This window comes from Lissotriton vulgaris, chromosome 5, assembly GCF_964263255.1.
Source record: "Lissotriton vulgaris chromosome 5, aLisVul1.2, whole genome shotgun sequence".
Lineage (NCBI taxonomy): Eukaryota > Metazoa > Chordata > Amphibia > Caudata > Salamandridae > Lissotriton > Lissotriton vulgaris.
In genome coordinates this window covers 217,667,702-217,692,303 of record NC_141693.1, presented here as the reverse complement: position 1 = coordinate 217,692,303, position 24,602 = coordinate 217,667,702, and the positions used below count along the sequence as shown (strand labels likewise).

The 24,602-nt window shown below is 45.3% G+C and overlaps 1 protein-coding gene across 1 annotated transcript in view; it reads right to left on the bottom strand.

Annotated features, from left to right (window-relative positions):
* STPG3 (sperm-tail PG-rich repeat containing 3) overlaps nucleotides 1-24,602 on the bottom strand; it is a 440,796-nt gene that overhangs the window by 126,455 nt on the left and 289,739 nt on the right. Inside the window, exon 5 of the mRNA XM_086920018.1 lies at nucleotides 5,537-5,686. Within this exon, the coding sequence (XP_086776144.1) occupies nucleotides 5,537-5,686 (150 nt within the window). The remainder of the gene's footprint in view (nucleotides 1-5,536; nucleotides 5,687-24,602) is intronic.

Here is a 24,602-nt window from a genome sequence, read left to right as displayed (position 1 = left end):
ATTCATGTTGGTGACGTTCGTGGGATGGTGTTCAGAGACCTTGACTAGGTCGAACGTCCTGGACCATTTGGCGGTCCGCTCCTGCTGATGTTTTGGCAGGTTTCTTCGGTCGTCCTGTCGGACTTTCTGATGTAGTTTAGAGAACCCGTCGCGGGTCATACTTGGTACGCGATCTTTCTGTGGATCGGCTTCTGGGGGTGCCACGCTTAGTGGTCTTCTTCGGTAACTGTTCTGCACTGTGGCGTTACCTGCGCCCTTCTTCCATCTCGTGGGGGCTGTGCCTTGCCACGTGGCGCGTTATCTGCGCCCGTACTTTTCAAGGCTCTCGGACACTTGTTGCGTGTCGTCGGTATTTGCAGCTTTGGCTGGCGTCGATTACTTTGCTGCTTTGGAACGTTGGGTACTTGCTGCTTTGGCTGGCGTCAGGAGTTTGTTGCTTCGGACCGTTGGCGGGAGTAGTTGATGCTGCGGTGATCTCCTGTGGCCACTAGGAGTCACTGCTCTCTCCGTCTTCTGATCTCGGCGGTTCTTTCCTTGACCGTTCCTCCAGTGCTTGGCAGTCGTTTTCCCCAGACGTTTTGTCCTTGCTAGGATGCTTGGTGAGGTGTTGATGTTAAGTGAGACATTCGCGCCTCCTCCCACGTCGCTTTGGAAGTGGCAACCGCCAACTCCTTGCTGGTGCGTGTGGGTGTCTTCTGCGCAGGGCGCGCTTTCTGGATTCGGGCGTTAAGATGCTTTCCCTTGGGGCGCTACTCCGTCTGTTGCCTCTAGATGGTGCTTACTTCTCTTGCGTTGTTCAATGCTTGTTTCAGTGCTGGTGGATGCTAGTGCACTATTGCTTTTGGCCACTGGGTGGCAGTGTTGCTGGATATGTGAGCAGTCTGTCTTGTCTTTCCCGGATGTGCACTCTACTGCTTCAGTGCACAGGGGGTTGGAGCTGCTGCTGTAAATGGTGAGTCGCTTTTCTTTGCTTTTGTCTACTTTTGTGGGCGGAAAGGCACAGGCTCTAGTGTGAGTTGATTGTCCTTGTTCCTGGGAGGCCGGATAGCCTTTCCGTGTGGGTGAGCATTTTGACATTCCTGTGCACATGGGGTTAATACTCTGTTCTTGCCGGGTGCACCGGCACTTCCATTATTTCCGTGTCCCGGTGGGGCTTATTTAAAACTTTTGGCGGTGTTGACCGCTTTGCCGGCACTCTGCCCCTCACGGAGCGCACAAGGAGGGGGCTCTTATGCTGACGGCGGCGCTGGCCTCGTGCAGGCGCTTACTTCTCCCCTGCTCCCGTGCACTCCGCTCCTCACACGGAGCACACGAGGAGGGGGGCGCCTCTTGCTCTTGGCGGCGCTGGCCGCTTACAGACGCTTGCTTCCCTTTGCCTCCTCTCCCCGTCCGCAGCCGCCTCGGCAGTACTCACGCGGGCGGGGTGAAGGTGTTGTGCTCCGGCGGGGAAGCGCGTCGCTCCGTTCACTCCTCCCTGGGCGGGGGCGCTCGAGGCAGGCCGCGGTTGGGCCCCGCCTGGCTCTGTGTTCAAGGAAGTTCTTGGTCCGCTGGCCACACTTTCGCCGGTCTCCCGCCGCTGCAGCTTCTACACGCACACGCTGCACGGCGGAGACCTGCCTTGCTTCTCGCAGGTCGCGGGTGGGCTCCGCTGGCTCTGCAGTCACTGTCCTTCACTGGGCGCTACCGGCGGGCCGCGGGTGGGCTCGCTGGCGCTGCTTTGTCTCTTCTTCGCTGGGGGTGCCGCCGGCAGGTCGCGGGTGGGCTCCGCTGGCGCTGCTGAGTCTTCGTTCGGTGGAGGTGCCGCCGACCGGTCGCGGGTGGGCTCCGCTGGCCCGGACCACGTCGCGAGGGGGGTCGGGAGGCGGTTAGCTACTCCGCTCCCTCCCCCTCGTTGATTTTGTTAACTTTCGGGTCCGGCCGCCTTCCCTTCACGCCGTGGCTTACTCTGGGCCCCGCCGCTTCCTTTGCACACGCGGCGGGGGCAAGGGGTGACTCGGGCAGGCCGCGGGTAGGCTCCGCTGGCGCTGCTTATTTACTGGCACTGTTCATGTTGGGCACTTCGCCCCAGGGGCTCACCTTCGGCCGACGGGCCAGCTGCTGCATCGCGGTCGCGGCGGGTGGACTCCGCCCGGCCCGTGCACCACTCTGGTGGGTTCTTGCTTCGCGGCCGTCTCAGGTGGGCTCTGGGCGGTCCGCTCATTCCTCGTGGCACATGTTGGTGGCGGCTGACGCGGGAGGCTTCGGTCGGCTAGCTGTTCGCCTCTTGGTGGCTGCTGGGCTCCGACGTGCACCGGCTTCTCGGCTCGCTGTGCCTTGCTGCAGGGGGTGCCCTTCAGGCGGGCACTCTCTACCCCCTTTCCTCATTGTAGGGTAGTGGCACGCGTGGGTTTCACTACCGACCTCGTCGCCATTGTAATGATTGAAAGTATGGGCCCTGGGCCCTCATGTTAGGCGCAGCAAGGATGGACACAGACACCAGGAATGAGTGGTAGGAAAGGTCCTGAGCACGTGCGCTCAGCCTCTTTTATTAGCAGCGTCATGTGACACCATGACGTCTGTGGTGGGTGGGTGTAGAGTGTGTTACATTACATAGAAACACTAGAACGTGTCCACGCTAAGACACCACAGCCTGGCAAAAGGTTTATTTTGCCAGGTCCAAATAGCAGTTTAAAACTGCTCTGTAGGCAGCTGTGGTCGGCCTGATAGGCCTGGTAAGCGCATACAAAAAGTAAAAAAATACAGCTTGCAAAACAATATACAACTCCTCTCATCAGGGCCTAGCAAGAATAATCACAGTGAAAATCCCACGGTTTGTCAGAGTGTACTGGGTACTTTTAATTGTGTTGCTTTTACCTTTATTAATTCAAGTATTGTAATAGTTTCCATTTAGCCAATGTTTACTTATAGCATTGTTAACCGTTGCAACATTCTTAATGTGCTCAAGCCTTGTTATGTTCTTAACAATGTTTATTTATACAGCACACACGTGCTGTCATCGGCTTTGTACACACACTCTTGTAATTATTGCAGCTCTGGTGCTTGTCTGCTGCCCCTACTTCGGAAGCCAATACCAAAAACCTTGCCTACAATGGTAATCTGTGAGGTTGTGAAGGCAGTTGCTCCCTGGCTCCTTGTAAGAACTGCTTGCCTGATAAAGCTGGCGCTTTCTATCTACAATAAATCTTACTTGTTTAATTATGATTGTCTACTACCCCACTTCAGAGGCAAACACCAAAACCCTTGCCTAACTGTAATCTCTGAGATTACATGTAACAATATACCTGTCTGTATCCTGTAAAACAATGTCAAAGTAACCAACTGTTAAAGGGTTACTGGATTTAACAAATGCTTTATCATAACATTTCATAATATACAAATCAGGCCCATAGCCATGATTATTGGTTTGAAACCATAACAAACTCAGTTCTGCCCTCCTCCCATCAGTGATGCTGCCAGAGCAAAAAAAAACACTGTAAATTATCTAGTTATCTGGGACACTGTAACAGCATTATTATTCTTTGGAAACACACAACTTCTGCCCAACCAAAACATGTACTCATGGCTACCAACCTGTGGACAGAGCAAAAGCCACTCGATGCAGGACTCAAGGAAGCTTTTTTAGGTTGATCACATTGTGTCTTGCAACAGATGTTTTGTCAAGCCAGACCTAAAAGGGATTTTCACATCTATTTGAGATGTGCTGAGAATAAATATGGAATGCATGCTCACTTTTACCAAACAAAGACAGCCATGTCCTATTTTGTTTCCAGGCCAGACTATTACCCACCGCATTGATAAAGAGATCGAAGTCTTGTTGTAGGCAGCAGACTTTGAACTTAAACACTTCTTTGTACAAAGTTTACTGAGTATAGTTTCAAAGAGAATGTCTTCCTTTGAATATGATGTGTGCCCAAGATGATATTTAGAAGCATACAAAGTGAGAGATGTTCCTACACTGATGTTAACCTAATCCAGAGTGAGATTAAGCAAGACTGCAAAGGTATATATATATATATATATATATATATATATATATATATATATATATATATATATATATATATATATATATATATATATATAGATACAGATACACGGGTTATTAAGGGCATCTGTACTAATAAACGCATTTTCACACATTTATTAGTTTATTAGTAGGGTGCTAAGATCAAATTCCAGACTGTATACAGAGAAACAACTCTGCTAATAGTCACACTGCCGCTTAAATAGGATTTTACCTGAATGCACAAACCTGTACTCTTGCATCTTAGTTTTGGTTAAATAAATTTTTTAAATAAATATGCACTAATAATTCCCAGGGTGTGCACTATATACGCCGATATGTAGTTCAATATGCTATTCGCCTCTCATGCGTCATGACTGCTCTTCACACTCTGAGCATCTGCTATTACTCAAGAGTATCGTCTATGGGTTATGCATGAAAGGCAAATAAATGTATACTAGGATGTCACAAATGAAATCATGAAAACGATTCCCATTAAGCCTGTTGCTGCCAAAAGAAACATCAGAACAAAGTATGGTTCCTAAGAATATTTCATATTAAGAGCTGCAAAGGTGAACTTGGGGACCAATACAACTCACATTAAAAAACTTCTCTAAGAGTCAACCCAACTATAAAAAGAAACAATAAACAAATACTGACAAAGTCAATAGGTCAGGGCTTAATGTGCTAACAGATGCAGTGTTAGCAATTTAAAATGAGATGCACAGGAGCGAAGGTTACAGTTGTAAATTAGCCCCTCATGGAGTTCATGGCAAGACTGCTGAGTAGAGGTAGAAAGGTGCAACCAACAGCCTATAAAATTGGGTGACAGATGAATACTCCACTGGGCTGAGTCAAGACGTGGTTGGCAAATTCTCTAAGTCTGTGGCTGAAAGATGCAGGGTCAAAGAAAGTCAATGGTTGAAAGGGGTGGACTCAAACCCCAATCTATGGATATAGTTAGCAACAGGTCTCTTTGATAGCGGAGCTGTAAAAAACCATATCTAACAACGCAGTTGAAAATCAGATTTCTCCAAGCATCCTAAAAATGTAGGTGAGTGAGATCGAAAACACAATATCTACTTTGACTTTCTAAAGTGAAAGTAGATCTAGTTCAATGTTCCTCAAGAAACTATGGCATTCCATTATTTATATATGAGAAACAATGGATGACCATGGATCAGTCTTGTTTGTGATCCTGCCTTAAGGGATCCCAAAAAGAAATGAAATATGAAAAGGAAAAAGAGAGATGAAGCATCAAAGTACAGGTACACTACAACTGGCTCATACAATATGCGAAAAAATATAGTGAAAAAATTATTATAATGCAGAATAATAAAAGAAAGTCTTCTTTTTACTTCTGTTGGACAGCATTTTTAATATCAAACTGCTGTCTGCTGAGGAATCCGAAAGTATCACAAGAAAATGAAGCGAAGAGTGTCATGAAGAAGTCAGCAGTAAAAACTGGATCGAAGTCATTAAAGCAAAGACCTAAATCTATTTGCTTTCTTCTATGTGAACTGCAGGTCTTACCTTGCAAAGCACTGTTGTACTCTTTCCACGATATAAATAGTTTCTTTTTTTCTCTGGAGCCCCCTTGTCTCGCTGGAGAGTAGAGGGAGCTTGGCAAAGACTTGGCAGAATAGGTACCGGACTTCCATAGAGGGTAAAATTTGCCCGCACCTGTAACACAGGGGTGGAAAGCAGGAGAGGGAGTTACAATTCATAGTAACTGGTCTGCAGAGAAAAAACATGGTTCTCCTACCAGCAGATCAATGACGTCACGGGCACAAAGCACACGTGCTACAGACTGCAAGGAAAACGATGATGGGAATCTACAGGGTACAGGATGGTCTTGCTAAGCTGGAGCTGAGCTGGGGCAAGCAGGTACGTACCAGTGATGGTAACGAGAAACAGGAAAAGATAGCCAGCAGAGACAAGAAAGGACTAAGGCTGGTAGGTGGGAATGTAGCTTGTGAGGACAAACCAGGAAGACAATCTGGAGTTAGCAATATAGATGGCCAGCAGGGATTCAGACAAGTAGGTTGCAACATGGAGAAGCAACAAGATCAACGCCGAGCAAGCGATTGATACTAGAGGCAGCGTGGACGTTTAAGGGGCACGGGGGCAAGTATGTTTGCGCCCTAAATACTTCTGCATTCTGAAATTAATTCAAAAGGATGGTGCATCCTGAAAGATGAGGAAGCCATCTTAAATTGGTGTTTAGTGTACTCCCTGGCACTCCTTTAGGGCATGCCAATTCGACTATTTTTCTAAGGTGGATTCATCTATTTCTGGTAAATGTTTAACAAGCTCCGAGAACCAATAGCTGGTCTAATACCCCATTGCACTCTGTTTGCTCTGGATTATTCCAATTGATCATTCAGAGTGTGTTTTTGCTTCTTCCCCAGGCATCTTCCATTTTTTCAGGAATAATGGGTCGCCCTTCTTCACCAAGCAAACAAAAGGTTTCTGCCAGGATGGTTACAGCCTTCTTGGCATTCCGTGCTCCTGGGATTCCCAACTCCTCAACTGAAAGCATAAATTAATCCAAGGCTTTAACATTGCTAGGTTCTGTATAATTATATAGATCCCACTCAAAACTTTCAGAGTTAAGAACTGAGTGCATCACTATACCCCTTATACTAATTCTGGCGAAAATATCAGGTACAAGAGAGGTTTATGACGAGACTCTAAGGGGCATATGTACAGGCCCCTATCGCCACGGGAACGTCACTTTTTGTGACGTTCTGGTGGCGATAGGGGCCTTGCCTTATGTACAAGGCAGCGTTAAGCCACTTAACGAAGCTTAACGCTGCCTTGTACATAAGGTATCCTTTCACACTATGTTTAGCATGAAAAGGGGCGTGCAGTGGGTGTTGAGGTGCGCGTTCCACTGCAACACCCATTGTATTTGACAATGCCCCCTATGTACAAGGGTGATGTACATAGTAGGCAGAGCCAAAATTAAGACTGGGAAAATCCTATACTTAAGTTGGCGAAAAGTGGAGAAATGCATTATTTCTCCTCGTTTTTGCTTTTTCCATGTGTGCTGCCTTGTGCAGCACACATGGAAAAAGGAAAATGCCATGGTCTGTGTGTGTACAGAAAGGTGTCACTTCCTGTACATAAACAAACCTTTTAAAAAAAATATAATTTTGTAACTTTCATGTGTGCTGCATGAAGCAGTACACATGAAAGTCACAAAATGGCATTTAAGGATTATTTATGTGCAGGAAGGGACACCTTCTGACACATAACCAATCCTCCCCTGCAAGCAGACACCCTTGCCCTCTGGTGCAACTGTGCCTGCGTTGGCGCTAAGTTTTTAAACTTAGCGCCATCCCACGGGGAAACGCAAGGCTGCACCACATTCTTGTAAATATGGGGCAGCCTTGCGTTTTCGAAGTGGCGGAGAGAGTAGTTGTCATTGTACATATCCCCCTACGTTTTCCTATTTAGAAGTAGGGCCAGTAAACACACTAAGAGTCAATTCACTAAAAACGTTGCTAATCGGCACCGTGAAAGTACACCTCCATACACGTAAATATGTATTACTTTTTTATAATTGACACATTCCATTACATGGAAAGCTGTGCCAGGCTCAGGTTTCTAAGCATACTACTGAGAATGTCATGTTACATCTGTCCAAGGCTCCTATTTCCTCAGTTCGTAAATCTACATAGTGTAGTATTTCCAACAGCGGAAATTGAGTCTGCTGTGAAAATGGATACCTGTTTTTTTTTCTTTTTTCACTCAGAGCCCTTTGCTACAATACCAGCAAATCTTGGGGTGATCCTTTCCTCTTCCCACCCTGGAAGGTGAGTTACTCTTGCTCATTGCTGGAGTAAATCTCTTACCATTTCTTGGGTGGGAAAGTGTCAGATCAGTGTTCAGGAATGCCCACAACCATACAACTTTTAGGGTATTCCCAACTTCCAAGGAGAACCACGACTTGTCACACACACACTTCCCACCCCAGTCATAGGATTTCTCCACACTCATGGCAGAGAACTCGCTGTAGTAGTAAACGATTTACACCTGCTCGGAAACCTCTGCAATAGTGCACTTCATAACTTCTATTGTATCATATAATATAGTAAGAATAGCTTTGTAAATTCTTGGTCGGCACAAATTTAACTATTTTGGAACATATGACTTATGGCTGAAAATACCTTTGTAATTTGGTTCCACAATAATTTACTTTGACATTTTTTCCCATGAGAATTCTTTCAAGTAATACCTGGAGAACTCGGTCAGGGATGAATCTTGGGTGCCAGCACAGCTCGGCTTAACTTGAAATATGGTATCAGATGTAAGAACCATTTGTACCCAATTTCACTATAACCGCAGGACTCTGAATGAACCTGCAAGGATCTCGAGGCCCACACCAAAGGTAGCCTGATAATCAAAATCCCAAGTCAACCTTTAACAACAATGGAGAGAGAGGTATTACATTTTCAAAAAGGCAGATAAAGGCAGACAGACCAACAAAACTATTAACCTAGGTTGTTTGCTTCTATTTATTTTTGCCTTCATTAGATTTCCTTGTGCCTGGGGCTAGTGCCAGCTGTGCATTTTAGACACAACTGTAAGTACTTTGTATGGGATTCTACAGATACATCAACCCATTATTCATCCAACTATTACTTACATATGTTCACGTTCAGTACACCATTACTTTAACTGCCATATTGTCAGTACTGAGACATACTCTCACATTTAGTAAAATAAGGGTTGTTAAATATTAATGAAAAAAGTTCAAATATTTATTTTAAATGTAGAACAAAGTAAAAAAAATCTATACAGCACTATTAATCTTGAATTAAATTAAATGAAATTAAAATATTTTTAGATTAAAAAATAAATTTCCACCTAAGTCCCCAAATTTTTTTATGCATTAGTAATTTTAAAAAGTCAGGAATAGAATTAATCAAAAGTAATTTTAATAAAAATAATTGCGCATTACTTCATAAGATCAAAAAAGGTTAGAATTACATTATTCACGTTTTATTTTTAGATTATTTATATTTTTAAATATGTTTAATTATTTCATTTAACACAGTTTCTATGGAGATTGTATTTCAAACCCCTAACTCCATTATTTTCTATGGGAAGGAGTTGCAGTATCAGAACCATGTGTGGTGCTGGATTGCCCCCAGGTCTCAGCTGGAGAAATGTATTACTATTTTGGGTCAGTTTTGGGCAATAGCAACATGAGACGTTCAGTTTGTGAATAGCAATGGATTACTTTTTTGTAGGTGGGTGTAGGGCCCTACCTAAACCCCTCCCTAAGTCCTTCATTCCATCACTTCTCCTCCATAAACCTCTCCCATTTACTTGTAAGTATGCTCCTTTTTCCGGTCACTCCTTCACGTCCCTCCCACATTTACTACTAAGGGGCTTTTTACTATTACCTGTCGCGGAAACTGGACCAACCGTACACCTAATTACACGGCGCAGAGATGAACGCAACCTCTTGTTTCGCTTTGGGAGCTTGTGCTGCAGCTGTAGCACATGCTCCCATAGGGAAATGTAAGTATGTGACCGCACTATGTGTGGTCGCATACTTACATTTCCCTATGGGAGTATGCACTATGGCCGTAGCACAAGCTCCCATAGGGAAATGAGAGGTTGTGTTCATCCCTGCACCGCGAGGCAGGCATCTCAGGGTGCCTGCCATGTCTGCCACGTGGTGTAGGGGTTAACAGGGGGGCACCATAGGTGCCCTGTCGGCCACCAACTGTAGACAACTGCTAGAAGGGAGCCCTGCTAGGGCCCCCCAAACTTGCTTTCTGATAGGCTTTTCATGTCAGAAAGCCCAGCATAGAAAGCCTGTCGGAAACCGAGCATCATAATCTGGACGCCGTAAAACATCATCCATATGGATTATGTGCCAGTTTTGACTTGCCGACGGGCTCCTTGAGCCAGTCAGAAGCAGAATGACCACACGTTTTCACTTCCAACCACCTAAATTGTATTTAGGGGACCCCAAAGTGAAACCTAAGGTCGGAGGCTTTCCGACTTAGATCGTAAACCGCTCCTAAGTAGTAAATTTACATGTGTGGGGCTCTACCTATAGAAATTACAGGAGAGGTGGAGATTTACACTTGTAGGTTTTTTTAATAGCATTTTGTAATACTTTAGTAGTATTATTGTGGCACAACTAAACGTAGCACAAAATGCAGTTTCTGAATAGGTCCCCCAGTGTCTAAGTTAATGAAGCAATGAGAAATCAAATGTCAGTTTGTGGGATTTGACTTTGTTTCCTTTCAAGGGTTAAGTAGACAGCTGTGTTCTAGTGCATTCTGAAAGATTTGCTCTATTACAGGTAGATTAACTTTCAATTTAGACTCAAGATCTGAACTGTAACCTTTCTTGTATGCCACAGAATCTATCCAGCTGCTTCTGAAATCCAGCTCACACACTGGTAGTGAGAAAAATGAATCTCATCCTGTATCAACGCAGTAGAGCCGAGATGAAGGTAGTAGCATCCATGTTCCTTTTCCATCTCAGGGATGGAGGTTAGACTACATCATGATGTGTGCCACTGACAAGTGTTATGGTTAGACAGCGATGCTAGTTGGCTGTCAATGCCTCCTCTCCCCAGGCAGGTATTCTACCTGAAAAGAGGCAGCTTAAGACCAGCCTCTAATACCCGAGTCTCCTAAGGGAAAGCCTGGTTGCTCTGATGAGCTATCCAGCCCTAACCAGACCACACATCCAGCCTCAGTCATCTGTGAAACTTTGCCAAAGATCAGTAACAATGTCATAAATCTGATAGACAATATTTGTTTATTACAGCCATTATCAATTTATGTTATTACTTTTTGCAACATTTGGTACCAGACATAACCTGTAATAAAGAAATGTTTTCAGCGGAAACTTAAAATCAATTGCACTTATTAATGTGGCTACAGTATGTTTGACTCAATGTAACAGCTTATATGCAAAGGTTCCTCAAAGCCAGCGTACTTAAATTTGATATAGGACACTATTAAATTCACAGTCCCATATGAGAAGGTGGTAAATTACTTGATACCACAGGGAATATAAACAAACAGTTTGAAGCAGTAGTTCTAGCAAATAACCTCCTTACAATAGACACCATTTTAGAGTTACCCTTTAGTCACTTTTTATGTTTAGAAAGCAACCAAAGAACAAACGGTGACTGCAAATGCAGCTAGAGAGATGAAAGATTTGAACTACGGGGATTTCAAGAAAATGTTAAGGAACAGACAGATTTAATAGCTAGATGTCCACTGGCTCTTCTTGGCAGAGGGAACTGATTTCAAGATAGCTTTCATAGCGCATAGAGCAATACATACCAGCCAGCCATCCCATCTCAACAACAAACTTTAGTGGCAACAGGAACATCAGAAACAGAAGCCACCTCATCCTGGAAATCTTGAAAGCCAGTAGATACAAAACATCTAAATAGGCCTTCTCCTGCTTAGCTCCTAGATTATGGAACTTCATCTCTGAATATATTAGACTAAATGAGGATCTCTTAACCTTCCAAAAAATTGGAAGCTCACCACCCCATTATAAAAAGGTGGACTGTTGCTCTCTATAAGAGATGCATGTGTGTCAGTTAAGATTTAGGATTCAGCAGTTGAGGAGTGAAATATAGGGTTACGACTTAGGAGGATGAGATGCCAAGAGATTATTTTATTTCCATCTTCTAAGGATGCTTTTATGTAATAACCTCCAGGAAGCTCTTAATTTTGGAGTGCTACCTTGTTGTGTTCGATTTTAGATTCCGAATGAATTTCCAAATTCATGCCCTTATACAGGTTCAATTCGTATTGCCCTTATATAGGCAAAGAAATCCGGTCCTTATTTAGGCATAGTCCATGCTACCCAAATAGAGGCATGGCTACTTCCATCCGTTCATCTACGTCACAACGATTTATTGGAAAACCAGACTCTTGAGCCGTTAGGGACTTCCCCTTGCCTGGATATTGATTTCTCCAAGAACTCATTTATTATGTATAAACATCTATTCCTTAGGGGTTAATTCATGACATTCATATGCCTGACTTTGACGTCAATACTGGCATTCCTAAACACCTTCAAGGTATAAATATACCTTCACTTGCAATGGCAAAGCACAGTGTGGTTCAGTGCAGTTCGACTACCTACTTGCACGACGCAGCTCACTACAGCTCCAGTGTTTCTGACTCACCTTGCGGGGTGTTGGGAAATCGAGTCCCGGGAAAGAGATACCAACCTCTACCATTCTAAGGTATGGAGCTGATTAGAACCTAGAGAAACCTTTGGTAATTCATGGCAAAACTAAACCTATGCTAAAGGCAGCACCTATTTCTTCCCTCATACTAGACCTAGGTTAGGTACACTGGGGTAGGCGTATTTTAGAAGCACCAGTTGAGTATTTTAGCCTGTGTTATTTATGTATGTATTTTTATACATGTCATAGCAACAGACAATGCTATTACAGTATTATTTTATATTACTGTTCACGCTGTATGCATTATACTTCGCATTCTGTCTAACAATTGTAGCAGTTCACCTCTCTTGCATGAGAAAGAAGACTGTTCAATAAACCCCTTTTCATTGACACGCCCGTTTCTCTATTTCTGTGCAAACTCTGAAGAAACGAAGCATGCACGATTGACTGAGTGACATAGTTATCTATCGTTACCACGTCTCTGAAGATGTTGTTCTGGTTCTAGGGGAAACAAAGTTGTCATGTTTATGCGGTTGTCAGAGAATAATCCTTTCCTGTTTATTCGAGAAAGTTTCTAGTGACCTCTGAGTTAGCTGGCACGCACAATTAAGTTTAGTATACTGGATAGAGACATACTGACCTCAGTCCTATGTCAAATCTATAGTGTATATTATTCCAATGCGCAGAGCCTATTGGGAATATAGGAACTACAATACATGGCGCCTAATGGCTTGGTAAGGCATTAATTTAATGCTAGATACTAAAGTAACTCAGTTGTGCTTTTCTCAGAGACCCCTTTTCCCGTAATACTCCAATAGACGTCTGAAGTGGGTAAAAGGATAATATCCGCCATAGCTGAGTAGGACGAAAATCCTATGTATTAGCTTTTTTGGTTTGTTCAACGTTAAAGGATACAGTGTTCAAAATTATTGTGCACCTTATCTTTGTTCTCTTGAAGCTTGCTCTGCAAACTTTCAGTCTACAAAATGGCCGACAAAGATAATCCCAGGGCCAATGAAGCAACAGGCAAAAAACGCCGATGCAGCTTTTAACCTCACAGGTTTCCAAGAAACCGATTAGAATGCTGTAGTCATTCCTCAGAATTTATGGAAAGCCATCAGTATAAAACTTATAAAACATTGCCTAACATCAAGAGGTGGTAGGGCAGTTTTTGTGATAGAGGCACATGAATATCACCAGAGGTATTCTATTCATGGATAGTCTTCCCAGAAGCAAATCCAGTAACACACACGTTTCACTTCTGCAAAGAAGCTTATCCACCAGAGGAATACATTCCTTTCGAGGATATTGAAATTCCACTCACATAACAGGAGCATGAGCTCTGGTTTAAAGGCGCCCTAAAAATGTAAATCACATTACCAGGCTCGGTCTACTAGGTAGACCAGGAGCAACATGGCCGATTTTAGTCAGCTATAAACCTTATCCTGACATTGACGACATGTCAGACGCAGAATTACTAACTCAACTCAAAGAGTTCATCAAAATCTATAGACAACTGGTTCAATATGTCATGCGAACTCTCACAGTCCAACCTGCAGTAGTTATTCCACAACATACTTCTCACCAGGGGAATACACTAAAAATGACACCACAGACTTTACACTCAGTCATAGGTAAATTACCTGCAAAACCTGAACAAATTCAATCCTGGATAGCTCAAAAAAATACTCAAATCGAAGCAGTATTTCCTAATACTAGCCCTCATGAGAAATACAGGATTTTAACAATCCCTTTACCAATGGGGATCACACCACATCTGGAGGACTGCACCATGGCGGTAATACTAAGCGTGGGCGGAAAATCCGTTCCGCTCGCGGATTTTGCGGATTTTCGGGAAATCCGCAATCCGCGAGATTTGCGGATTTCCCGCAAAATCCGCAAATTCGCACGCAGCGGATTTTTTTGGCGGCGCGCGGCGTTGGTGATACAATTTTTGCGGCGCGCGGCGTTTATCATCGTTTGCCGAGTTGTTTTTTTCGATAGTTTGCGAGTGCTGCGCCATTTTGGATCTTGCTGTGTGATCCCGCGGGAATTGGCGAGCGCGATTACGTCATCGCGGCTTGCCAGCGATAGTTTGTCAACGCGAGTACGGCGAGATCACGTCTCGCGGTACTTTGCAATTGCGAGATTTGAGATGCGGCGAGAAGAAAATATAAATTTGCAATTCTGCACAAGAAATCCACCAGCAAGCAGCATAAACCTTCTAGAAATGATGATTTTTATGTGAATAACTCCTTAGTTTGACATTTGCCTGCACTTTTTTAGCGAGGAGTCCATTTTGGGGAGGGGGGCAGGGGGGTGGGAGGAAGGAAGTGCCCCATAGTCTTCAACTTCCTGTTCCTGTTCAGCAGGCTCCTCCCAGTGCTTTGTCCATCTCCTGGTCACTTTTCATTCGGATGTGGACCTGGAAGGATTACTTTTTGTGGATGCTGCTGGATCTTTGGATTTGAGGCCTTTTTGACTTTCTTTGGATCACTGTTGGATTAGAAATTTTACAAGTAAGTTTGTTTGGGGCATTACAGTTGCTGCAACTAAAATTTTGGGATTTTCGATTTTTGGGCTGTTTTGGGGCCTTTTCCCCAGGGGTACTCAGTGGTGGGTGGACTGTGGTTGTCTTGAACTTAAACATCATGGAGGCCATAGATGAATTGGGATTGTGCTGATTTTTCTGTGTTTTTCGATTTTTTTTTTTTGTAAAATTTTGTGTTTTTCGATTTTTGACCTGTTGTTGGGGCCTTGACCAGGGGTAGTGAGTGGTGCATGGGCCTAGTCTTTCTGTGGGCTGTCTTGAATTTAAACATCATGGAGGCCATGGATGGAATGGGATTGTGCTGATTTTGCAGTGTTTTTCGATTTTTGGGCCTGTACTTGTGGCCTTTTTACCAGGGGTATTTGAGTCTAGCATGGGCCTAGTCTTTCTGTGGGCTGTCTTGAATTTAAACATCATGGAGGCCATGGATGGAATAGGATTGTGCTGATTTTGCAGTGTTTTTCGATTTTTGGGCCTGTACTTGTGGCCTTTTCACCAGGGGTATTTGAGTCTAGCATGGGCCTAGTCTTTCTGTGGGTTGTCTTGAATTTAAACATCATGGAGGCCATGGATTGAATGGGATTGTGCTGATTTTGCAGTGTTTTTCGATTTTTGGGGGTGTTCATGGGGAGGGACATGCCATGTGGCTGGTGGCCATTTTGAGTGCAGCTACAGGCACTGGCCATGTGCTGGCAGGCAAGTGGCCATTTTGAATGCAGGCTTTGTTGTTAGGCCTCCAACCATTTTGCCTACTTTTCAACCTTTATTTATGCCCAGGGGTAGTGAGTCTTGCATGGGCCTAGTATTTCTGTGGGTTGTCTTGAATTTAAACATCATGGAGGCCATGGATTGAATGGGATTGTGCTGATTTTGCAGTGTTTTTCGATTTTTGGGCCTGTACTTGTGGCCTTTTCACCAGGGGTATTTGAGTCTAGCATGGGCCTAGTCTTTCTGTGGGCTGTCTTGAATTTAAACATCATGGAGGCCATGGATGGAATAGGATTGTGCTGATTTTGCAGTGTTTTTCGATTTTTGGGCCTGTACTTGTGGCCTTTTCACCAGGGGTATTTGAGTCTAGCATGGGCCTAGTCTTTCTGTGGGCTGTCTTGAATTTAAACATCATGGAGGCCATGGATGGAATGGGATTGTGCTGATTTTGCAGTGTTTTTCGATTTTTGGGGGTGTTCATGGGGAGGGACATGCCATGTGGCTGGTGGCCATTTTGAGTGCAGCTACAGGCACTGGCCATGTGCTGGCAGGCAAGTGGCCATTTTGAATGCAGGCTTTGTTGTTAGGCCTCCAACCATTTTGCCTACTTTTCAACCTTTATTTATGCCCAGGGGTAGTGAGTCTTGCATGGGCCTAGTATTTCTGTGGGTTGTCTTGAATTTAAACATCATGGAGGCCATGGATTGAATGGGATTGTGCTGATTTTGCAGTGTTTTTCGATTTTTGGGCCTGTACTTGTGGCCTTTTCACCAGGGGTATTTCAGTCTAGCATGGGCCTAGTCTTTCTGTGGGCTGTCTTGAATTTAAACATCATGGAGGCCATGGATGGAATAGGATTGTGCTGATTTTGCAGTGTTTTTCGATTTTTGGGCCTGTACTTGTGGCCTTTTCACCAGGGGTATTTGAGTCTAGCATGGGCCTAGTCTTTCTGTGGGCTGTCTTGAATTTAAACATCATGGAGGCCATGGATGGAATAGGATTGTGCTGATTTTGCAGTGTTTTTCGATTTTTGGGCCTGTACTTGTGGCCTTTTCACCAGGGGTATTTGAGTCTAGCATGGGCCTAGTCTTTCTGTGGGCTGTCTTGAATTTAAACATCATGGAGGCCATGGATGGAATGGGATTGTGCTGATTTTGCAGTGTTTTTCGATTTTTGGGGGTGTTCATGGGGAGGGACATGCCATGTGGCTGGTGGCCATTTTGAGTGCAGCTACAGGCACTGGCCATGTGCTGGCAGGCAAGTGGCCATTTTGAATGCAGGCTTTGTTGTTAGGCCTCCAACCATTTTGCCTACTTTTCAACCTTTATTTATGCCCAGGGGTAGTGAGTCTTGCATGGGCCTAGTATTTCTGTGGGTTGTCTTGAATTTAAACATCATGGAGGCCATGGATTGAATGGGATTGTGCTGATTTTGCAGTGTTTTTCGATTTTTGGGCCTGTACTTGTGGCCTTTTCACCAGGGGTATTTCAGTCTAGCATGGGCCTAGTCTTTCTGTGGGCTGTCTTGAATTTAAACATCATGGAGGCCATGGATGGAATAGGATTGTGCTGATTTTGCAGTGTTTTTCGATTTTTGGGCCTGTACTTGTGGCCTTTTCACCAGGGGTATTTGAGTCTAGCATGGGCCTAGTCTTTCTGTGGGCTGTCTTGAATTTAAACATCATGGAGGCCATGGATGGAATAGGATTGTGCTGATTTTGCAGTGTTTTTCGATTTTTGGGCCTGTACTTGTGGCCTTTTCACCAGGGGTATTTGAGTCTAGCATGGGCCTAGTCTTTCTGTGGGCTGTCTTGAATTTAAACATCATGGAGGCCATGGATGGAATAGGATTGTGCTGATTTTGCAGTGTTTTTCGATTTTTGGGCCTGTACTTGTGGCCTTTTCACCAGGGGTATTTGAGTCTAGCATGGGCCTAGTCTTTCTGTGGGCTGTCTTGAATTTAAACATCATGGAGGCCATGGATGGAATGGGATTGTGCTGATTTTGCAGTGTTTTTCGATTTTTGGGGGTGTTCATGGGGAGGGACATGCCATGTGGCTGGTGGCCATTTTGAGTGCAGCTACAGGCACTGGCCATGTGCTGGCAGGCAAGTGGCCATTTTGAATGCAGGCTTTGTTGTTAGGCCTCCAACCATTTTGCCTACTTTTCAACCTTTATTTATGCCCAGGGGTAGTGAGTCTTGCATGGGCCTAGTCTTTCTGTGGGTTGTCTTGAATTTAAACATTATGGAGGGCATGGATGGATTGGGATTGTGCTGATTTTGCAGTGTTTTTCGATTTTTTTGTGCTCTATAACTGAACTGATGTTCCTCTGTCTTCCATTTTTTTTAGGTGCACAAGACTCAAGAGAACCACCAGTGCCAGGAAGAAGTCCTGCAGCGGTGTGTGTGTGCAGCATAACGTCACGCGACGTCACGTCTGGCCTCAGACAACTCTACAATTCGTGCAACTGCGGCCTGCTGTCTGACCTGCTCTGAAGAAGATGGCCCCGCCCCCAAAGAAAGTTCTCCGTAGCTCCTCTAGCAAGAAAGTTGCTAGTAAGGAGCAGAAGAAGCAAGTTACCAAGGAGGCTGGTGTGCCACCCGCCACTTTTTTTGGGAGCAAAAAAAAAAGTACGCCTGCAGCAGCAGGATCTGCTGGGGACCAACCTGAGAGCAGCACCCCTGCTCCATTGGGTTCAGTGCCTCCACCACCACGCCAACTTAAGTCAAAGCCCTTGAGTGCTTCAGAGGCAGTCAGTGTACTTCTCCAATCACCATCGACCAGTGATGTTGGCTCATCGCAAGAAAGTAGCAGCAATGTCCCTGAATCAACACAGGTTGTTGTAACTCATCTGACAAGTGTTGAACAACCACAGCCGCAACAACAACACCATGTGCAAGTACACGCCCAAGTACATGTGGAAGGAGAGGCAGCAAAAGGAGATGCGCAAGCAAAGGTGCATGGACGTTCACAAGTGCCCACAATAGTTGTTCCTCCCGAAGTAGGGGCACATTTGGAAATCGACAATGAAGCTGAGGTATCATTGGAAGCCACTCCTCCTGATGATCATTCATTGTCTTCCACATCCCTAGCAAGGAAAAGATCAAGGGGGGTGTCTACATCTTCTTCAAGCCCACCTCGTTCTGGTGCAAGTGATCTGTCTTGGGAACCACAACTGCGGTCTGACAGTGAGGCAGAGGCACACCATGATCTGACACCGTTACCTAAGCGTAAAAGGAAGGTCGTCCAAAAACTCAAACCTATGGAGTGTGATGAGGCTCAACAAGAAGTGACAGATACTGCTGGTGATGAAGCCTCTCACGATGACGACGAGCCAGTCATCACAAAGGTCACTGCAGCCCCACCGGGCATGCAGCAAAGAGACATTTTGACCCTATCCCGAGAAGCTGCTGAGCGTGATGATGATGTCGGCGAGGAGGCAATGGAAATGGAATCATTAGATTTGGAGTTAAGTAGTACACCAAAACCTACCGCTTCCATATTTCTTCGCAAGAAGGTACCCACCTCGTCCTCGACCTCAATTCGTGGTGGTGAAAGTGCAAAACGTACTGAAGTTCGGCAATCCACATCCTCCACTTCATCTGTCATTAGCAGCAGGACCACCACCACCAGTATCGCCGCCTCCTCCGGCCCCCGAAGACATTTCAAGTCTCCAGTTTGGGACTTCTTTAGTGTTTGCCCAAAAAAGGAAAACGTAGCCATTTGTAGCCTTTGTAAGCTTCGATTTAGTCGTGGTAAGCTTGGTTCTAACTATGGTACCGGAGGCCAGAGAGGTCATCTTGAGAGAAGGCACGCTGTCGAATGGTTTCCGCACCTAGAGGCGGTCAAGAAAGCCGGAATTGCACGTAATGAAAACGTTGATTTGTCATCTGCTGATGACGAGGAGGTAGAAGAAGACGATTCAAACACTTCACTTACACCCAGTTCCCATGTCAGCAGCACACCCCATGGGAGCCACACTAAGAGTGTGGGAGAGAGTGAGACATCAATGCGGAAAAGTTCATCAGCGAGCGTAACTGGGTCGAAGAGATCATCATCATCCCGTAAATCATTGGTCCAGGGCAACATTAAAAAGATGTTGTTTACAGAAGCGCAATATGAACGCAACCACCCAATGACCCGTCTGTATAACACTAAGCTGGCTAAAATGCTAGCTCTGGACCTTCTCCCTTTTTCTTTTGTAGAAGGGGTTGGTTTTCTAGAATTAGTGACAGCGCTCTGCCCTAAATGGAAGGTTCCTAGCCGGTTCTATTTTGCCCGAGTTGCGGTTCCAGCACTACATGAAGATGTTCTGAAGGTGATTGGGGCAGCTTTGCAGAAGAGTGCTGTTCACACTATACATCTGACAACAGACATGTGGACCAGTGGCGCAGGCGCTGATTACATGTGCATCACTGCACACTGGGTCTCTTTTTCAGGGGCTAAAGCAAAGCTAAACTCAGGTGTTGACACTAACATTGTTTTTAAAGGTGCTCGGAAACATGCAACACTAGCCATGTTTGGTTTGGAGAAACGTCACACAGCAGAAAACATTTTGGATGTCTTTAACACAAAGGTCCTTAACTGTCTGTCCCCACTAAAACGCAAGGTTGGTTATGTTTCCACGGACAATGGCTCCAATATAGTTAAGGCCATGAGGGACGGTTACTATTTCAGAGTGCCGTGTTTGGCGCACTGTATAAACCTGGTTGTCCAAAAATTCTTGGGTAATAAACGCAGTGCAGCGTACAGTGTATTGGAGAACTGCCGAAAAATTTGCAAGCATTTCAGGCATTCTTTTAAGGCCCGCAAGCAGCTGAGGAGCATGCTATATCAATGTCAAATGCCAGTGAAAGCACTCATCCAGGAGGTGGTAACACGTTGGAACTCAACCTTCTACATGCTTGAGCGTCTGTATGAGCAGTATACGCAACTCGATCAATATTTCTTGAAAGAGGGTATAGAGGAGCTGAGGATGGGTGGGCCGCAATGGAACATAGTTGAAAGCCTAACACGCATGCTTCGTCCTTTTGAGGTCTTCACACGTGCAGTCAGCAAGGAGGACTCTAATTTGGGAAAAGCTATCCCATTGTTGTACATGCTGGAGGACCAACTGAAGGAGGTGTGTTCTGTGTTTCGAAAAGATGACAAAAAGAAAGACTCTTTGCTTCTGGCTGAGAAATTATTAGAGCTCCTACAAGGTGATGAACGTCTTAAAAAGATCCACTCAGAACAGCATTACATTTGTGCTACTATTCTGGATCCACGCTACAAAAAGGCGCTGGCAGGCAGAGCATTCTTTCCTTTTGCTGATGAAGATGTTACAAAGTACAAACGTTGGCTAGCCTTGTCAGCCAAGAAGTTTGAAACAGAACGGCTGGAAATTGAAGGAAATGGCAGTACATCAGCAGGCCATCCCCAGTCAAAACAATCCACTTCTGCACCTGTGGCTGTGGCACAAGTGACCTCTCAGCCGTTAAAGACACCGGCAACCGGATCATCTGCACGAAAGACAACAGAAACATTGGAGGCTGAAGAGGATTGGCTAGCTCTGCGTGGGTTTGGTTCTCAAAAGGTCAGAGGCACAGCAAGAGCTACGCAAAGTGGAGGAACCTTGGAGGAGGACCTTGAGTCGATGGTGAAGGACTATCTGAATGACTCCACAGAGGTCTATGTTAATTCTGACCCATTGGCGTATTGGCATGGGAAAAAAGAATTGTGGCCACAGCTCACCAACCTGGCTTTAAACTACTTGTCTTGCCCACTCGCAAGTGTGTCTTCTGAACGGGTTTTCAGTGCGGCTGGTGGGATTGTAACTCCCAAACTGAGCCGCCTCTCGCCCAAAAATGTGGAGAGGTTAACAATGATCAAGATGAATCAGCACCTCATACCACCAGATATAAGAGTACGAGAGAGCGTGCCGGATGAAGAGGAAGTGGCCAGCACCATAGATGAGGGAATTTCTACTCTGTCAGGTGGCACTGTGACTGACCTCACCCTGGCTGAATTCGCAGAGTATGATGACGAAGCCTTATTCTTATTCCTGGACCGTGATACCGACTTCGAGCCCTGAAAATGAGACAACGAATCAATAACTTTCTTTTTCATCCTTATTCACTTTTATTCCTGTGTGTCTGTCTTTCTTTGTTGTGCACAGTTAATATAATTCAAACTTTAATCAGATAATCACAAAAACAAGCCCATCAGCAGAACTGTCTTCACTTGTTTGCTAATTTATTAGAAGGTGCCGCAGTCTGCATTCCTCAGGTTCACAAGTTCAGAAGAACATGCTCCTCTATCCTCCTCCTCCAGACTCCTATTTCCATCAAAGCAGAGGGCTGGTTTACGCCCAATGAAGAAAGACTCAGCACTTGTGGGGGTGTTGTTCTACCTCTTTGCAGGTGAGTTGACGGGTCTGGGGCCATTGCTGGGAAGCACTAAAAGTGGTTTGTGCCAAATCCGAGGCGGAAATTTTTTTGTGTTTTTGATGACTTGCTTGCCTTTGAGGTGCTCTTAGGGGGGGTTCCGTCTGTTTGTGGGTGAGTTTCGTGGTCTGAGAGCATTGCTGGGACACTCTAATCTTGATTGCATTTGCTTGTCAGGAAATCCGTCGTGCCAACCCCGACTTATGGCCTAGCTACGCAGCGCGTTTGGACCGAAGGCCCAGAAATATTGCAAGTATGAGATTTTGCTTTTGGCCTGTTTGGGGGTGTTATGCTTCTTGGCGGGTGGGTTGCCGGGTCTTGGGGCATTCCTGGGAAGGTCTAATACCGGGTAGAAGTGGTTGGGACAAAATCCAGGCCGATTTTTTTTTGGGCTATTTCTGACATTTTGCTCTATGTAGCGTTTTCGGGGGCCTGTTTGGGGGGCTTCCTGGTGTTTGCGGGTGAGTTTCGTGGTCTGGGAGCACTGCTGGGACACTCTAATCTTGATTGCATTTGCTTTTCAGGAAATCCGTCGTGCCAACCCCGACTTATGGCCTAGCTACGCAGCGCGTTTGGACCGAAGGCCCAGAAATATTGCAAGTATGAGATTTTGCTTTTGGCCTGTTTGGGGGTGTTATGCTTCTTGGCGGGTGGGTTGCCGGGTCTTGGGGCATTCCTGGGAAGGTCTAATACCGGGTAGAAGTGGTTGGGACAAAATCCAGGCCGATTTTTTTTTGGGCTATTTCTGACATTTTGCTCTATGTAGCGTTTTCGGGGGCCTGTTTGGGGGGCTTCCTGGTGTTTGCGGGTGAGTTTCGTGGTCTGGGAGCACTGCTGGGACACTCTAATCTTGATTGCATTTGCTTTTCAGGAAATCCGTCGTGCCAACCCCGACTTATGGCCTAGCTACGCAGCGCGTTTGGACCGAAGGCCCAGAAATATTGCAAGTATGAGATTTTGCTTTTGGCCTGTTTGGGGGTGTTATGCTTCTTGGCGGGTGGGTTGCCGGGTCTTGGGGCATTCCTGGGAAGGTCTAATACCGGGTAGAAGTGGTTGGGACAAAATCCAGGCCGATTTTTTTTTGGGCTATTTCTGACATTTTGCTCTATGTAGCGTTTTCGGGGGCCTGTTTGGGGGGCTTCCTGGTGTTTGCGGGTGAGTTTCGTGGTCTGGGAGCACTGCTGGGACACTCTAATCTTGATTGCATTTGCTTTTCAGGAAATCCGTCGTGCCAACCCCGACTTATGGCCTAGCTACGCAGCGCGTTTGGACCGAAGGCCCAGAAATATTGCAAGTATGAGATTTTGCTTTTGGCCTGTTTGGGGGTGTTACGCTTCTTGGCGGGTGGGTTGCCGGGTCTTGGGGCATTCCTGGGAAGGTCTAATACCGGGTAGAAGTGGTTGGGACAAAATCCGCGCGGAAAAGCCTTTAGTTTTGGCACTTTTTGTAACTTAGGGTTCGTTAGGGTTAGCCCTAGCAGCAGGATTGCATGTGTTTCGGGGTGTTCTAGATTTTTCAAACTGAGTTCTGGGGTCTTAGAGCACTCGTGAGAATGTGTAATTTTGGTTGCAAGTCATTTGAAGAAAATCCATGATGGGAAAGGGGGGATTTGGCATAGTTAAAGAAAGCCTTTGCCACTATTCTTAACTTAGGGTTCGTTAGGGTTAGCAGTATTTCTATTGCATGTGTTTGAGTGGGGGGGATTTCGAGTCTTGGAGCGATGCTGGCTATGGCTACTTTTGCTTGGTTGCTTGCAAGTGGTTTGAATGCAATCCACGGTGGGTAATGGGTAATTAGGGTACTTCGGCCTACTTTTACTTTCAAAGTAAGTTTTGTCACCAGTTTTCTGCTAGGCCTCGTTTTTTGAGATTTGATTGGGGGTCTTCTACATTTTTGCGACTGGCTTTAGTAAGGGTCTGGGTGGGAGCACTGCTAGGAAGATCTAATTTTGTTCTAAAACACAGTTTACAGTACACCTAGCTTGAGGGGCAAGATCCGATACATTAATTTGCCCATACTTATTTATCCTTCAAAAGGTGACTCAGAGTACGCACTTTCAAAAACATTGTACTGTCTACTAGGAAAAACAAATTGTGACTTTTTGCACTCCACAGCCTACATACCTTATATTTATTTATCAGTGGTGTTGTAATATTATATCACTTCCTGTTTTTCGTTGAATAATTACAGGCCGGGTTTCAGTCTCTGCAATGGGGAAAAAAGGTTGGAGTCAGGCTTCACAGTAGCGAGCCACAATTCAGCATCAGGCAGGCAGTGGACAGGGTGTCTTCTGGTGACCAACATCGATGGACGAAGCGTCGGCTGCAATGGAGGAGTGCCGCTAATAGGAGGATTTTTTTTCTGCGGGCAACTTACTTACCACTTCCAACAGGACCACTACAACCACATAGATACAGTATCCCTTGCCTTTTTCTCTGACTGTGACTGCATTTCTTGGCTCTCTCTCTGCTTCTACATTGATCCCTTAACACATCACTTAGTCCACTCCACTATCACATCTGCACCACACATAGTCATTTGTAAGTGCTCCTACGTAATTCGCAAGTCGCAGCACGCCCCAGGCCGTAGAGGACTGGGATGGCCCCAATGATGAAGCATGTCACCAAGGGGCAACCCTGGTGAGTGAGGGGACACCTAGAAAAAAAGCAATTTCTCCTTTTCTATCTACTATACCTTCTGTCAGGTTACGCAGCCCCTAAGCG